The sequence below is a fragment of the Globicephala melas genome, chromosome 13 (genome assembly GCF_963455315.2).
Source record: "Globicephala melas chromosome 13, mGloMel1.2, whole genome shotgun sequence".
In the NCBI taxonomy this organism is placed as follows: Eukaryota; Metazoa; Chordata; class Mammalia; order Artiodactyla; family Delphinidae; genus Globicephala; species Globicephala melas.
In genome coordinates this window covers 58098683-58114774 of record NC_083326.1, presented here as the reverse complement: position 1 = coordinate 58114774, position 16092 = coordinate 58098683, and the positions used below count along the sequence as shown (strand labels likewise).

The 16092-nt window shown below is 46.1% G+C and overlaps 1 protein-coding gene across 2 annotated transcripts in view; it reads left to right on the top strand.

The window, feature by feature from the left end:
• The window catches only part of LAMA1 (laminin subunit alpha 1), a 164990-nt gene that overhangs the window by 144449 nt on the left and 4449 nt on the right, over nucleotides 1-16092 (top strand). Inside the window, exons 56-64 of one of the 2 annotated variants that reach the window (XM_060311142.2) lie at nucleotides 2593-2728; nucleotides 4017-4129; nucleotides 7359-7548; nucleotides 9420-9578; nucleotides 10098-10251; nucleotides 11522-11655; nucleotides 14059-14281; nucleotides 14908-15616; nucleotides 15897-16063. In XM_060311142.2, the coding sequence (XP_060167125.1) occupies nucleotides 2593-2728; nucleotides 4017-4129; nucleotides 7359-7548; nucleotides 9420-9578; nucleotides 10098-10251; nucleotides 11522-11655; nucleotides 14059-14281; nucleotides 14908-15068 (1270 nt within the window). In that variant the 3' untranslated portion in view covers nucleotides 15069-15616; nucleotides 15897-16063. Of the gene's footprint in view, nucleotides 1-2592; nucleotides 2729-4016; nucleotides 4130-7358; nucleotides 7549-9419; nucleotides 9579-10097; nucleotides 10252-11521; nucleotides 11656-14058; nucleotides 14282-14907; nucleotides 15617-15896; nucleotides 16064-16092 lie in introns of those variants that run through there. The other variant, XM_060311143.1, reaches the window with a different exon arrangement.

The window sequence follows — 16092 nt, the reverse complement described above, 5'->3', positions numbered from 1 at the left end:
TGTAGTTCCCACTGTTTTTGGTGTCTGCCCACAGTGGCTAAGGTTGGTTCAGTGGGTTGTGTAGACTTCCTGGTGGAGGCGAGTGGTGCCTGTGTTCTGGTGGATGAGGCTGGATTTTGTCTTTCTGGTGGGCAGGACTGCGTCCAGTGGTGTGTTTTGGGGTGTCTGTGACCTTATTATGATTTTAGGCAGCCTCTCTGCTAATGGGTGAGGTTGTGTTCCTGTCTTGCTAGTTGTTTGGCATAGTGTGTCCAGCACAGTAGCTTGCTGGTCGTTGAGTGGAGCTGGGTTTTAGCGTTGAGATGGAGATCTCTGGGAGAGGTTTTGCCACTTGATATTATGTGGAGCCGGGAGGTCTCTGCTGGACCAATGTCCTGAACTCGGCTCCCCCTCCACAGAGGCACAGGCCTGACATGTGGCCAGAGCACCAAGATGCTGTTAGCCCCATGGCTCAGAAGAAAAGGGAGAAAAAAAGAAAGAATAAAATAAAGTTCTTAAAATAAAATTTTTTTAAATTATTAAAAATAAAAAAATTTAAAAGTAGTAAAAGAAAAGAAACAAGAGAGCAACCAAACCAAGAAACAAATCCACCAATGATAGCAATTGCTAAAAACTAAAAAAAAAAAAAAGAACAAAATGTACAGACAGAACCTTAGGACAAATGGTAAAAGCAAAGCTGTACAGACAAAATCACACAAAGAAGCATACACATACACACTCACAAAAAGAGAAAAAGGAGGGCTTCCCTGGTGGCGCAGTGGTTGAGAGTCCGCCTGCTGATGCAGGGGACATGGGTTCGTGCCCCGGTCCGGGAAGATCCCACATGCCGCAGAGCGGCTAGGCCCATGCGTGAGCCATGGCCGCTGAGCCTGCGCGTCCGGAGCCTGTGCTCCGCAACGGGAGAGACCACAACAGTGAGAGGCCCACGTGCCACGAAAAAAAGAAAAAAGAGGAAAAGGAAAAAAAATATATCTATACATAAAAAAAAGAAGAGAGCAACCAAATCAATTAACAAATATACCAACAATAATAAACTCTAATTACTAAAGTAAGATAAACATAAAACCGGAAACAAATTAGATGCAGGAAGCAAACCCCAAGTCTACAGTTGCTCCCAAAGTCCACCGCCTCAATTTTGGGATGATTCATTGTCTATTCAGGTATTCCCGAGATGCAAGGTACATCAAGTTGATTGTGGAGATTTAATCCACTGCTCCTGAGACTGCTGGGAGAGATTTCCCTTTCTCTTCTTTGTTCACACAGCTCCTGGGGTTCAGCTTTGGATTTGGCCCCGCCTCTGCGTGTAGGTCGCCTGAGGGTGTCAGTTCCCTGCCCAGACAGGACGGGGTTAAAGGAGCAGCTGATGTGGGGGCTCTGGCTCACTCGGCTGGGGGGAGTAGGGAGGGGTACGGATGCGGGGCGAGCCTGCAGCGGCAGAGGCCAGCGTAACATTGCAACAGCCTGAGGTACACCGTGTGTTCTCCCATGGAAGTTGTCCCTGGATTACGGGACCCTGATAGTGGTGGGCCGCACAGGCTCCTGGGAGGGGAGGTGTGGAGAGTGACCTTCTTGTTCCTGAAAGCCGTGAGACCGGGGACCTGAAAGGGCAGAAACATCTATGTACTACTGTTCACAGCCATGTCCTCAGAAAGTGCCAACAAAGGACGTGCAGACAGGGGACATGTTGTAGAGTAAAGGGACATATGACCAGGGTAGTTCACGACTTCCTGGCAAAGGGAAACTGTGAGAAAGAAGCCAGTGTTTCATGGAGGCTGCTGTGCAGCGCTGTGGGAGCCACAGCCAGCTTCTTGCCCTGAGGCAGCCCAGCCAAGGCTGCAGGAGCAGGTGACAGCATTTGAGCCGACTCCTGAGGGACACTCAGGAATGGCCAGGTGGACACAGGGGGGGATGGGCTGCGGGGCGGGCGGACAGGGGCTGCCATTTCAGGCAGAAGAATCAAACAAGACAATAGATAAGGGAGGTTATGTGGACTTCTAGTCAGTGTGGGAGACGGTCAGTTTGGTTACTCTAAGAGTATTATATTAATGTTTGTTTTTTAAAAAGTCAGGTTTATTGAGGTATAATTTAAATACAGCAAAATTAACTCTTCTAGGTGTACAGTTTGATGAGCTTTGACAAATACATAGTTACCTAACTACTACACATTTGATTGCCATCACCCCCAGAAAGTTTCCTTGTGCCCCTTTATAGTCAGTCATCTCCCACATGCTTAGTCCCTGACAGCTGCTAATCTCATTTCTGTCTCTATAGTTTTGCCTTTCAGAATTGTAGTGTGTAGATTTTTTAAAAATTAATTTATTTTTGGCTGCATTGGGTCTTTGTTGCTGCATGCGGGCTTTCTCTAGTTGCGGCAAGTGGGGGCTACTCTTCTGTGTGGTGCATGGGCTTCTCCTTGCAGTGGCTTCTCTTGTTGCGGAGCATGGGCTCTAAGCGTTCGGGCTTCAGTAGTTGTGGCACGCGTATATTAATGTTTTTTAATGGATTTTAAGTGTTCAATAATCACATGACCTTGGTTCATGGGTTGGTTTGTATTATCTCCATTAATTTTGAAAACACTTTGTTTGTATCTAGACTTTTGGATTTCACTAGTGCCACTGGCTATGAACACGTGGACTTGGACTCCTGCTTGCTCTCAGAACGGCCAAAGCTGGCTTTCCACGGAGAGGACGGCGAACTCCTGCCAGAGCCCCAGCCTTTACCAAGTCCAGTAAGAAGGGCTTTCTTTAATTCTATGGTTCAGGTCCAGTCAGAAAAAAAGAGCACCACCCAGAGGACGTTAAAATGGGGACCTCATGATAAAGCCGCAGGAGCAGAGGGAAGAGCCGGGGCTGCCCAGGGAGCGAGTCTGAGCAGAGCGTCTCCCAGTGGGTTCTGGAGCACGAGAAGACAGGCCCTGCCAGGGAGACAGGAAGGAGGGAGAGACACGCGGCTTCTCCCATTCACTCTCCAGCCTCCCAGCACTGCCTTCCATTGGCTGGATGAACCAGCTGGAAGCCACTTTCCAAAGGAATCTGGGAGAGTTACAGGGTCACCCCCAGTCTGTGATGAGAAGCAGCAGGGCAAGCGGGATGGCTCTCTGAGAAAACAGCGTATCAGACATGGCAGAGTGTCCCGAGCTGCAAGCTCTAATGCTCGGGTGCATCTTTTGGTTGCCACACAGCCAGCTCTGAGGCAGAGGCTTTATAAGGACTCAGTATCACTTTGGATTTAGTCAGAAACATGAAAATAAGTATTTATACAGGCCATCGTACGTATCATTGTTGCTTTAAAAAAAAAGATTTGATTCATCTAGGAAAAGCCAGTTTGACCAAGTATTTTTAACAGCAGCCATTGTCAGTTTTCACTATTCTTTCCCTTTTCTGATTTCTCTACTTCCTTGGTTGAAAGTTTACCCTCTGATTTAGATGGCACAATCACACAAAAGCAGTACCTTGCAAGCAGGGCCCATCTTTGAGTTCAGGACAGTTGTCTTGGTAGCATCCGTCCACCAACCTGGAAAACTGAGTCTAAGGCCTCACTTGGTCCGGAGTCAGGGCACCTGCCCCTCAGGCCAGCTCCTCCTGGCTGCACCCGCTCCTGTCTGGGTGGAACTGGCTCGGCCTGTCACCTGTGGGCACTTACAGCTGCCCGGTGCTTGTGAGGCAGGTGCTCCTGTAACTGCTGACATCCTCAGGCCCTCCCCAGAGCAGGGGTTTCAGGGGCACAGGGGTGCAGAGCAAGGCCTTTGCCCCTTAGGCCTGATGAAAATTCATGGGAATTTAGGTGAACTTGAGTGGGGCTGAGGTGAAAAACAAAAACTCTAATTGCCTTCTCAGAGAGATAAAGGGATGTATAGTAAACTGTTCGAAGCAAAGAAGGTAAAATCGGTGCTGTGTGTTTGTGTTGCTGGTGCTCTGACACAGTTGCTTCTGAGATGTTTCCCTCGTGGAAAAACGCGTCAGTGTTAGTGGGGGTCCTGGTCGTGTGTGGCTGAGAACCATGTGCATGTCTTACAGGAATTGTGTGCCGTGGACAGAGCCCCGGAGTACGTCCCCAACGCCCGCCAGTTCGGCCTCGCAGGAGGCAGCCACTTGGTGCTGCCCTTTAATCAGCTGGCTGTCAGAAAGAGGTAGGCGTTGCTCTAATGTCCTCATGAGGTATCTCACTGCTAGATGAGTCCAGGACGTATTCTTCAGCAATGGGTCTTGAAGCTTCTTGTGTTTCACCATGGAGTGTTCAACTTGCCACCACAGGGCAGCAGTGAGAAGGCAAAGAGGGGAAGGCAGCCTCTGTGGACCTCAGATGCTTAAACGTGATTAAGTGGGGTGCTGTGGTTTGTCTTTACCCCATCTTGATGATGGCTGGTTGCTGCCTGTCTGTGTGTATGTAGGAAAGCATGTAGGTATCTAAATCCCCCTTCCTTCTGGAATCCCAGGTTCTCTGGATCTGTCATCTGGCCTTTGAACCCCATTCTACAGTAAGCATTCACTAATCTGATGAAACTGCCTACCCAAACTTTCACTGTGCCCCCAAATTCCTGGTGCCACACCCACACCAGTCTGCACGTTCCCCCGGCCCTCACACATGCCTGTCCCAGGTACCCTTCTCCGTTCAGTGAAGCCAGCTCACATCCCAGGGATCTCATGGCCGAGGACCCACAGTCCTCCCTGCTCTTCCTGTGGCTCAGCCCTGAGGTCCGCACCTTCAGGCCTGCCATGCTCTTGTGCCTCTGCCGTGTCATCTGAGCTCACCGCCCCAGTACACATCTCGGCTCAGCGTCTTCTCTCTGCAGCCCCTGCCATCGTTCCCCATGAGTTCAGCAGCCGCCCAGCACCTCATCTTTGAGGTCCTCCGGCTTAGATCTGTCTTTTCGTCCTTCCCTCTGAGCCACCCTCTCCCATGCTCACACCCTTGAGTACTACATAAGTACCCACCCCACCTCCACAACCTCTACCTTAAGCATCCTACTAAACCCTCTTCCTCCTCCTTATTTCCGGCTCCAGCAGTCCCTCAACCGCATCAAGACCCCTGAGCCCTCATGCTTTCTCAGCATCATCACCCTTTTTCTATCTCCCACAGCACAGTTTACCCCCTTACCCAGATAGGTTTGATGCCTTTATTACAGGTATTCCTCTGCAAACTCCCTTAACCCTCTCCTCTTCACTGTGACCCCAGGTAAAGCCCATACAGGGCCTAATCCATGCCAGAACCCGAGCTGGTGGTCAGGGCTGCAGAGATGCATCTCTTTTTTCTACCTGGTTTGACTTTAAAGCTGTGGCCACAGATCTTAGATGGAGCCTCCAAACTCCAAACGTATGGGGAGCCAGTATAAGTCTCTAATACCTTCACATTTTTTATTTTTCGCAGCTTCTTCTCTTCTTTCAAAACTCTATGCATCCCCACAGCTCCTTTCATGCCCCAGCTGCTGTCTTGCGTCACTGAGAAGAAAGAGCCCGTTCTGTCCACCATCAGAAAGAGCATCCTGCCTCTGTCCCCCCGCCCCTCCCTTGCCACATGGAGGAAGGGTCCTCGTCTTGCCCACTGGAGCCGTCACCCCTCCTCCCAGGACACGGGCAGCATCCATTTCTCCCTCTTTCGTACCTGATCCTGTCAGCACACAGAATCACCTCCATCACCCCGTCATCAGGGAGACCAAGGAGCAAACACTTGTACCAGAGACCGTCTCGGTATTTTACACACAAACCCCAACTTAGTCCTCATAATTATCCTGTGAGGAGGGTATTATCTTCATTTTATAGACCAGGAAATTGAGGCACCTGCTCAGACTCCCACCCAGGTGCTTGTGACCACTGCGCCGACTTCCTCTCTAGGAGTTCCTAACTTTTAAAACAGAAATGCTCTGGTACACTGCACATCCCAGCCCACCCCACTCAATATCCCGGCTCTGCTTCACAGTGGAACATTTTGAAAGAGTTGCCGTACGTGGCTGTCTGTCTTTCCCCACCTCCCATTCCCTCCTCTCCCCACCCGGTCAGCCTCGCCTCGCTCCTCGCCAGGTCGTCGGAGCCCTGCTGCGGCCACGTCTGTGCGTGGTGGTGCCGCCCCCTCCAGGCGCTCAGCGGCATCAGCGCCCTGGGGCCCTCTGCATCCTTCACGGCCGAGGCGCCACGCTCCCCTCACCCCTGCCCCGCCCGCTGCTCAGTCTCCTCCTCCGGCTCCTCTGCTATCAGAGGGGGCAGTGCCCCTCCCACCTCCCCTCCACGGCGCCTTCTGTGTTCCAGTGGCTGTGAAATGCCATCTATTCGCACCAGCATCCACATCACTAGCTCTGAGCTCCACCTAGAACTCGGGCTGTACACCCAACCGCCTGGACATCTCCACGTGGATGGGGACAGGCCTCTCAGCCTCAGTGCACCCAGAGAGAATTCACCATCTCCCCGAAACCTGCATTTCTGTAGGCGTCACCACCATTCAGCTGGCTGCCCAAGGCCCACGTCTAGAGCTTGTTCCTTCCCTTGCTCTTCAAATTCAGTCCCATAGCAAGTCCTGAGGCTTCTTCATCCAGAACATTTCATGTGTTAATTCACCTCCTCTGCATTCCCGCCCCCCAACCACCCTGGTCTGAGCCCCAACCTGGCCTCTGTGGACTCTTGTAACAGCTGCCAGCCTGACACCTGCTGTCACCCTGGCCCCATCTGATTTGCTTTTCACATCACAGGTTCTTTTTAAGATACAAATCCAGCCATGCCCATCCCCCTTCTTAAAACCCTCCCGTGACTTCCCACTGCACTTACACTGAAATCCGCCACGCTCTCCTTCCCCTGTCCCCGTGTGCCTCGGTGACCCTGTGCTCCCTTCTGTGGGAAGACACCCAGACGAAACCTTCCTCCACCCCTATGTGGGGCCGTCTCCCACGTGGCCCCCTTGGGGATTCCTGGCCGACCACCAGAATCAACCGGTGGTTTTCACATACTCTGCACTGTCTGAAAACGAAATGCAGGCCTTTCCTGCAGAGGTCTGTGGGGCTTCCTCCTGTCTTTCCTTCAGATCTCAGAAATAACCATCTTTCAGAGTCGCCTGCTCTGACTACTTAATGTAGCCACCACTTGGGCCTTCACATGCCCCAGTTTTAACCCTTGATATATTTCTGGTATTAGTTTCAGCGGGGAAGGGACCTTCCTCGGTCCACTGCTTGATCCTCTGCTCCTACAACCATTCCTGGCAGGTGGAGGTACGCAGTAACCATGAGTTGAATGAATGGATAACAAGTAAATGAAGGGATGAATGACCTGAGATGTTAAATATAAATGTTGAAACACTTATTGGGGTCTCTCTTTAAGGTTAAAGAGTAAAAGTGAAAGCATATCCCTGAGAGCTGAGCTCTTGCTTCCCTCCAGGCTCTTGGTCCAGCTAAGTATCCGAACATTCGCCTCCAGTGGCCTGGTTTACTACATGGCTCATCAAAACCAGGTTGACTACGCCACACTGCAGCTGCACGGGGGCCGCCTCCACTTCATGTTCGATCTTGGGAAGGGCAGAACAAAAGTCTCGCACCCTGCGCTGCTCAGTGATGGCCAGTGGCACACGGTACGCTCTCAGGAAGCTGTGATCACTCGTTCTGAGTTTTGCTCCACGTGTCCCTAGTGTCCACTCCATTTCACGGTACTGGGATCATCCCCTTTGATTTCCAGCTTGCTTTGTGTCTAACATCTGCCCCATAGAATGTAAACTCCTTGCGGGCAGGGACCTTTTCTGCTTCTGGAAATATCCCCAGGGCCTCACTCAGTGCCTGACACTTAGTAGGCACTCAGCAAACATTGGTAAATGAAAAAAAGGCACCAGAAATGTCCTTGGCTTGACGAGAAGTAAATCAAGCCCAGGGTGGCATGAATGGGCCAAACCTGACATCATGGCATTTGTGTTCTTGTGACTAGGACTCTGGAGCATGCCATATTCTTTTTTTTTTTTTAATTTAATTTGTTTTTTTTCTATACAGCAGGTTATTAGTTATCCATTTTATACATATCAGTGTATACACGTCAATCCCTATCGCCCAATTCATCACACCACCACCCCCCGATCCCCACCACTTTCCCCCCTTGGTGTCCATACCTTTGTTCTCTACATCTGTGTCTCAATTTCTGCCCTGCAAACCTGTTCATCTATACCATTTCTCTAGGTTCCACATATATGCGTTAGTATACAGTATTTGTTTTTCTCTTTCTGACTTACTTCACTCTGTATGACAGTCCCTAGATTCATCCATGTTTCTACAAATGACCCAGTTTCGTTCCTTTTTATGGCTGAGTAATATTCCGTTGTATATATGTACCACACCTTCTTTATCCATTCGTCTGTCGATGGGCATTTAGGTTGCTTCCATGACCTGGCTATTGTAAATAGTGCTGCAGTGAACATTGGGGTGCATGTGTCTTTCTGAATTATGGTTTTCTCAGGATATATGCCCAGTAGTGGGATTGCTGAGTCATATGGTAATTCTATTTTTAGTTTTTTAAGGAACCTCCATAGTGGCTGTATCAGTTTACATTCCCACCAACAGTGCAAGAGGGTTCCCTTTTCTCCACACCCTCTCCAGCATTTGTTGTTTGTAGATTTTCTGATGATGCCTGTTCTAACTGGTGTGGGGTGATACCTCATTGTAGTTTTGATTTGCATTTCTCTAATAACTAGTGATGTGGAGCAGCTTTTCATGTGCCTCTTGGCCATCTGTATGGCTTCTCTGGAGAAATGTCTATTTAGGTCTTCTGCCCATTTTTGGATTGGGTTGTTTGTTTTTTTAATACTGAGCTGCATGAGCTGTTTATATATTTTGGAGATTAATCCTTTGTTGATTCATTTGCAAATATTTTCTTCCATTCTGAGGGTTGTCTTTTTGTCTTGTTTGTAGTTTCCTTTGCTTTGTAAAAGCTTTTAAGTTTCATTAGGTCCCGTTTGTTTATTTTTGTTTTTATTTCCATTACTCTAGGAGGTGGATCAAAAAAGATCTTGCTGTGATTTATGTCAGAGTGTGCTTCCTATGTGTTCCTCTAAGAGTTTTATAGTGTCTGGTCTTACATTTAGGTCTCTAATCGATTTTGAGTTTACTTTTCTGTATGGTGTTAGGGAGTGTTCTAATTTCATTCTTTTACCTGTAGCTGTCCAGCTTTCCCAGCACCACTTATTGAAGAAGCTGTCTTTTCTCCATTGTATATCCTTGCCTCCATTGTCATAGATTAGTTGCCCATAGGTGCGTGGGTTTATCTCTGGGCTTTCTATCCTGTTCCATTGATCTATATTTCTGTTTTTGGAGCATGCTGTGTTCCAACCGGCTCCAGGCTCAGCCTCCTCTCAACACCAACTGTGTGAAAACCTGAGCCATACCGTTAGGATTTCATTCAGGTTATTACTGCTATTTCTCAGATTCCTTAGAAATTATGCATGTTTTCACATCGCTCTAGGTCAAGACAGAGTACTTTAAAAGGAAGGGCTTCATGACAGTTGACGGCCAGGAATCGCCCATGGTGACCACGGCGGGAGATGCTACCACGTTGGATGTGGAAGGAAAGTTGTACCTAGGAGGCCTTCCCTCCGAGTACAGGGCCAGGAACATTGGAAATGTAAGCAGCATTTTCTCTCTGGGCCCATTTTGCCTTTACTGTGGTTGTGTTTGTTTTGTGGAGGAATATATTTATGTTTAAATTATCTTGTTTGCGCCCAGGGCTTGGCTGCAAGATGCAAGCCTTTCAATCCACATTCCTAGATTGTGTGTTGGAGCTCCTCCTTGAAGCCCAACCAGCCTTCCTGCTGGTTAGTTAACAAACAGTTCCCTTTCTACAGCCACTTAGCCCCAGTACAGTGCAGGAAAGTCTGGCAAATTTGTATTTGCAGATTAGAAAACCCCACATTCTTAATTACCCCACATTCTTAATTTCCACAATATTTACTCAAAATAATATAAAACCCTTTTACTACATTGTAGTAGCTTTAAGTTAGACATTCATGTGAAGTACTGTGGCAATTAGATTTTTAAAACCGAAAGGCAGTATTTTAATGTGTTTTGTTGACGTGTAGGGAAAATTTGTGCTTGCCCTTCTCACTGTCCTCACCATCATCTACTCCTGCATCATTTGGCTTAGATCACCCACAGCATCCCTGCTTGCATTGGGGAGGTGACAGTGAACAGCAAACAGCTGGACAAGGACAGCCCAGTGTCTGCATTTGCAGTAAACAGGTGCTATGCAGCAGCCCAGGAAGGAACTTTCTTTGAAGGAAGTGGGTATGCAGCCCTTGGTATGTATAATCAACAATCTCGAAAGAAATCTCTGGGACGCACCTGCACTCCTAAGATGATATGGGTCCAAGAACTATATGATAGGACAGGACCCACTGCACAAGCTGCAGCAAGACCATGTTTCGTGAAATGTTCTAGTGTATTCTGGTTTCTCAGCTTCTGGCGTAAAAGCCTTCTCACCTCTTATGCTATCCAGGTGGCTTCCTCCCACCAGGGGTGGTGCCACTCCAGACGGAGTGCAACATGTGGTGCTGGTTTCCTCTGTACTTTCCCCAAATTTACATAAGGCATATTCCCCTGTCCAAGTTAATCAGGACCTTTGAATGCAAAATCAGTAGCATAAAATGTCTGGACCAGCCAGCCAAATGTGAGTCAGATTTGATGAAGAAATTAACCCCATTTAGGTTGTTGAAATGTTAATCAGTTATAAGTAGAGGAATGTAAATCTCTAAAATGCCTTAGAATGTAAAGTCCTCAAGGCTTAGAACTAGCCCTTGTAATATATCTTACATTCTCTCCCCATTTTAGATGTTTGATTTGCTGATTAACTTCCTGTTCGCACTCAGAACCGTGCTTCTCTGGCCCTGTTCTTTTTTCTATCACAGAGAACTAATTTCTGGGCTCCTTTGCCCTGGCTTCCAGGAAGGCTCTAGTGGAAGACTGAGGTTGGGAGGGAGGAGGGGAAAGCCAGCAGGCTTCCTTCCTTCACTCTGTGCTTCCAAGATCTAGTAGCACCACCTTCTCCCATTTTTCCTTCAGCCCTGGGCACGGTAACAACTGCCTGCTATTGCTAATATCCCTAACCTATCTCAGCTTTTTTATCACCTGAATGAAAAATTCATTCAATTAAAAAAAAGCCTAGTGTGGACTCCGACTAATATACTCAGCAAATAATGACATACCCAGTAAGTAGATATTGGGAAAATAAAGTGCATTCTTCCTGGATAGATGGTGATGGAGTTACACGGATCAAATCCCTTGTGATTTTTTTTACCCACATGGCTGTATGGCTGTAGCTGGGAGGATGTGCCTACCTCAGCTCTAGTCAGCTTCATCCTACAGGGGTGCAAGCTGAGGCTCGGGGGTTGGAAATGACTTGCTGGTGGGGGTGGAGCCGGATTCAGAGAAAGAGGTGGAGCCAGCTCTCCTGACCCTCATCAGGAGCCCAAATGCACAGCCAGCCAGCCCAGCCTGAGGCCATTCTGAGCCTGGGCCTTCCTGGGCAGGGCAGGCCTCACCACCAACTGGGGGTCTTCCTTGGTTTTTCAGTCAAAGAAGGCTACAAAGTACGATCAGATGTGAACATTACGCTGGAGTTTCGTACCTCCTCAGAGAATGGTGTCCTCCTGGGGATCAGCAGTGCCAAAGTGGATGCCATCGGATTAGAGATTGTAAATGGCAAGGTGGGTGCTTAATCTGGATGGGGTCCCCCCGCCTCACCCCAGTGTCAGAGACAGAGCAGTTAAGAAACAGTAGAGCAGTTAAGAAACAGTAGACATATCTAGAACCAAATTTCCAATTATTCACTTTAGTGGAATGGAGAAAAAGGCTGATTAATATTTAAAAATAGATAATCCTAAAAAAGCTTTTTAAAAATAATTTCTTTTATATTTTTGAAATTAAAATGTAAAGCAAAACTGCAACTACAATACAAAAAACTTTTTTTTGCCCTGAAAACCATCTGAAAGTAAGTTACCAACCTAATGCCCCACTCTCCCTAATATTGGTTAACTTTTTATTTGGAAATCATTATAGATGATAGAAGCTGCAATGTAATGTACAGGGAGGTCCTTGTGCGCCCTTCACCTAGGTTTCTCCAGGGTTAGCATCCTGCATAACTAGTATATCAAATCTATGAAACTGACATTGGCTCAATCCACAGAGGTTATTCAGTTACGCTAGTTATACGTGTTTACCAGAGTGTGTGTAGCTCTTCACAGTTTTATCACATGTGTAGCTTCATGTAACCACCACAATCAGGACAGTGGTACCATTACCACAAGGCTCCCTCAAGCCACCACCTTCATATCCATGCCGACTCTCTCCCTGCTTCCCTCACCCCTGGCAACCACTGATCTGCTTTCTGTCGCTCTGATTGTTATTTCACAACTGTTACGTAAAGTAAGTCATGTAGTATGTATTCTCTTGAGATTGGCTTTTTACACTGTCTCATTTCCTGGCAGTTCATCCAGGTTTGTTGTGAATGTCGAAGACAGTTCATTTCTTTTTATTGCAGAGTATTCCATAAGATGGATGCATAACAGTCTAATTTTTTTAATACAAAAACATAATTGTTTTCTATAACTTCCTTATCCCCAGAGGGCCAGATGAGAACTTGGGAAGGTCTGCTATACCACTCATCAGACATGGGGAGTCAAGGTGGTGGTCTCTCGGGTCCTCTCTCCCCCTAATGCACTTTTACTGCACTGTGGTCAACTCATGTTGTGGGACTATGATGCTTGACTCTTCCTGAGCTACTTACTGCCTCCTAGAAGGCAAGGAACAAGTCTCTTGATTCTCCCAAACTTATTAGCTTGTTTCTTGCATTTCCCTACTTACTCCCCACTGGGACTTTGGCCCCTAGGATATCCTAGAATGGGGGTGGGGAGGATATAATAAAGTCACAAGTCCTTCACCTCTTCTCCCCCTTTATGTCATCTTCATGTTGAAACAAAAGTGCCTTTACATCCTATTGCTGATGCTCTGCACTGTGGCTTATAGCCAACATCTTTTCTTAGCTGTACTTCAAAAGAATTCTGAAAATTTTTTTATCCATTTGTACATTTAAAAATTTTTTATTTTATTTATTTATTTATTTATTTTTGGCTGCGTTGGGTCTTTGTTGCTGCGTGTGGGCTTTCTCTAGTTCTGGCGAGCGGGGGCTACTCCTTGCTGCTGTGTGCGGGCTTCGCATTGCAGTGGCTTCTCTTGTTGTGGAGCACGGGCTCCAGGCGCGCGGGCTTCAGTAGCTGTGGCTCACAGGCTCTAGAGCACAGGCTCAGTAGTTGCATCTCATGGGCTTAGTTACTCCGTGGCATGTGGGATCTTTCCAGACCAGAGCTCGAATCCGCATCCCCCGCCTTGGCAGGCAGATTCTTAACCACTGCGCCACCAGGGAAGCCCCATTTGCACATTTTTATGTGACATCTGAAAAATGTTATCATAAGTATAAGTTGCAAAAATGTAATTTCTGACGTACTGTATATTTTACTTCTATTATTAGCTTATTATTTATTGTTCTTTTAAAAATATTTCTGGTGGTTGCCCAAGTCTTTACAGTATATCTCTTTAATTTGTCACAGTCTACCTTGAAATGAGTAGCTTCACATATAGCATAAGAACCTTACAACAGGATAGTCACAATTCTTCCCTCTCACCTTCTGCAGGTCTCCAGTTTTTCGTGCTACCACTTGCTGTAGTAGAGCATCTATGGTTTGTCAGAAGGGAGTTAGTAAATGTTCCTTCACAGGTGCTATAGCAACTTCTAGGAACTGACACCCTCAGTAAACCCATGCACTCTTGTGCTGAAAATGAGGCACTGATCTGAGGATGCAATGCTAAGATCGTGGCTCAGGCTTGTTCCCATGGAGGTGGGCATTTTCCATTCTGAAACCTCGGGCATAGGATAGCATCAGAATCCTTAAGAGGCTATTTTTCAAAACCATTGTTTGTTTTTCATAGTTAGCCCTCCTTTTTAGAAGAATGCTCTGATGTTTTCCACTCCAAGAACATTATGTGAATGGACTGGTTTCCTTAAATAGGGAAAAATTCACCAAGATATTTGCTTGTGTCTATTGTTTGTTTAGCTCTTGTTTCACGTTAACAATGGTGCTGGTAGGATAACAGCCACATACGAACCCAGTGCTCCCAATACTCTCTGTGATGGAAGATGGCACACACTTCAGGCAAACAAAAGCAAACATCGTGTGGTTCTGATTGTCGATGGGAATGCAGTTCGAGCTGAAAGTCTACACACCCAGTCTACCTCTGCTGACACCAACAATCCCATTTATGTTGGTGGCTATCCTGGTGCGTATGTCGTCTGCTCTGCTCATTCACTTTTAAGGGGCATTGCCACTGGGGAAAGTCTTAGTTCATGTGGATATAGAATAGGGATGAAGAAAAATACATGGCTTGGGTGATAAATCCTTTACCATTTTAGAAAGTCTATTTCAAATTCCTAGGAATTCTTGGAAAAATTAAAATAATCTACGCATATAAGGTAATCACTAGGTAAGACTCCGAGAACATCAGATGTGATGTACAGGAAGCTGGATGACTTCACTGAGAAACATCTTCTCAGATGACCCCCAAGTTGGGAATCATTTTAGGGGTCAGTAATCATTTTAGAGGATAAAAATGTGTCTTATCCTCTCACATCGCTTTTTGGATTTAAATTATGCATTCTAGATGTTCCAAGTAATTGATACAAATGTTAATAAAATAAAAATCCCTTTTATGACTTTTTAAGTCACTATACCTTAACATTGTTTATTAATAGTTTTCTATGAATTCTGCTATCACTGAAGCCACTTATGTAGAAAAATATTCTTCTGATTTTGATCTGGAAACCACAAGAAGTTATTTTTGTTCCTATTGTGCTACCTATGTCATTTAGCAAAATTTAACACTATCTTCTCTTCTTTCCTAAACAGCTGATGTAAAGCAAAACTGCCTGAGCAGCCAGACCTCCTTCTGGGGCTGTTTGAGAAAACTCACTCTAATTAAGGGCCCACAAGTGCAATCCTATGACTTCAGCACAGCTTTTGACCTACAAGGAGTTTTCCCTCATTCCTGTCCTGGGACTGAGTCCTGAACTTTGGGGAACTCCTCAGTTGGGAATCATCATTTATATTTTGAGGAAAATTATTTGGTGGATTAAAACCTTTAGTTCAGATTTCATTTCCAACTCAGGTTAAATGTTTCCAGAGAGAAATTTTTTTCTCTAAAAAATCTAAAACTAAAACCACATGTACAACAAATACCTCTATTAAATAGTTTAAAATGTAAATTGAATTCACTGGCTCTTTCTTGAAAGTTTTTTAAATGAAACTTAAAATGTTGAATATTCTATTGATTACTTGACAGTATTTCATGTTTTGCATTTTGAGCTTTTAAAAAATAAAATATCACTATAGACGATAATAGATTAGATTAGAGGAGAGTATGAATACTTTCATTTCTTTATCAATATTTTAAGCTCCAGTTCCTACAAAGAACATGTATTCAATAATACTACTGGGTACGTTCCAGCTGAGGGCACCAGCTGTTTGCCCCAAAAGCACTTTGACCAGACTCCAGCAAGTCACAGGCAAAGGGAACACAGGAAGAAGGCAGAGCCTCCTCTAGATATATCCTTGTTTGGTAAGGACCTAACCTAACAGAGGAGTATTTTGCAAGACAAAAGAAAAAAAAGTGGCATCATAACTAGTTAGCTCTTCCTTTACTGTTAATTTTATTTTCACTCCTTGGGATGAAACAGTTTTCCTTGATCAGCTACTTTTTCTGGGAGAATGTGTGTAAATTCCAGAAGAAGGAAAATTTTAAAGCCATAAATACATTTTAACGAACTAAGCAGTTTTAAACTAAGATCTCTGAAGGATCATTTAATTCCCTGCAAATATAATTTAGTTTTGCTCTGCAGCTGTGGCTGGAGTCAAAACGGCTACTGGCTGGGAAGATGGCGGAAGAGTAAGACGCGGAGATCACCTTCCTCCCCACAGATACACCAGAAATACATCTACACGTGGAACAACTCCTACAGAACAACACCTACTGAATGCTGGAAGAAGACCTCAGACCTCCCAAAAGGCAAGAAACTCCCCACGTACCTGGGTAGG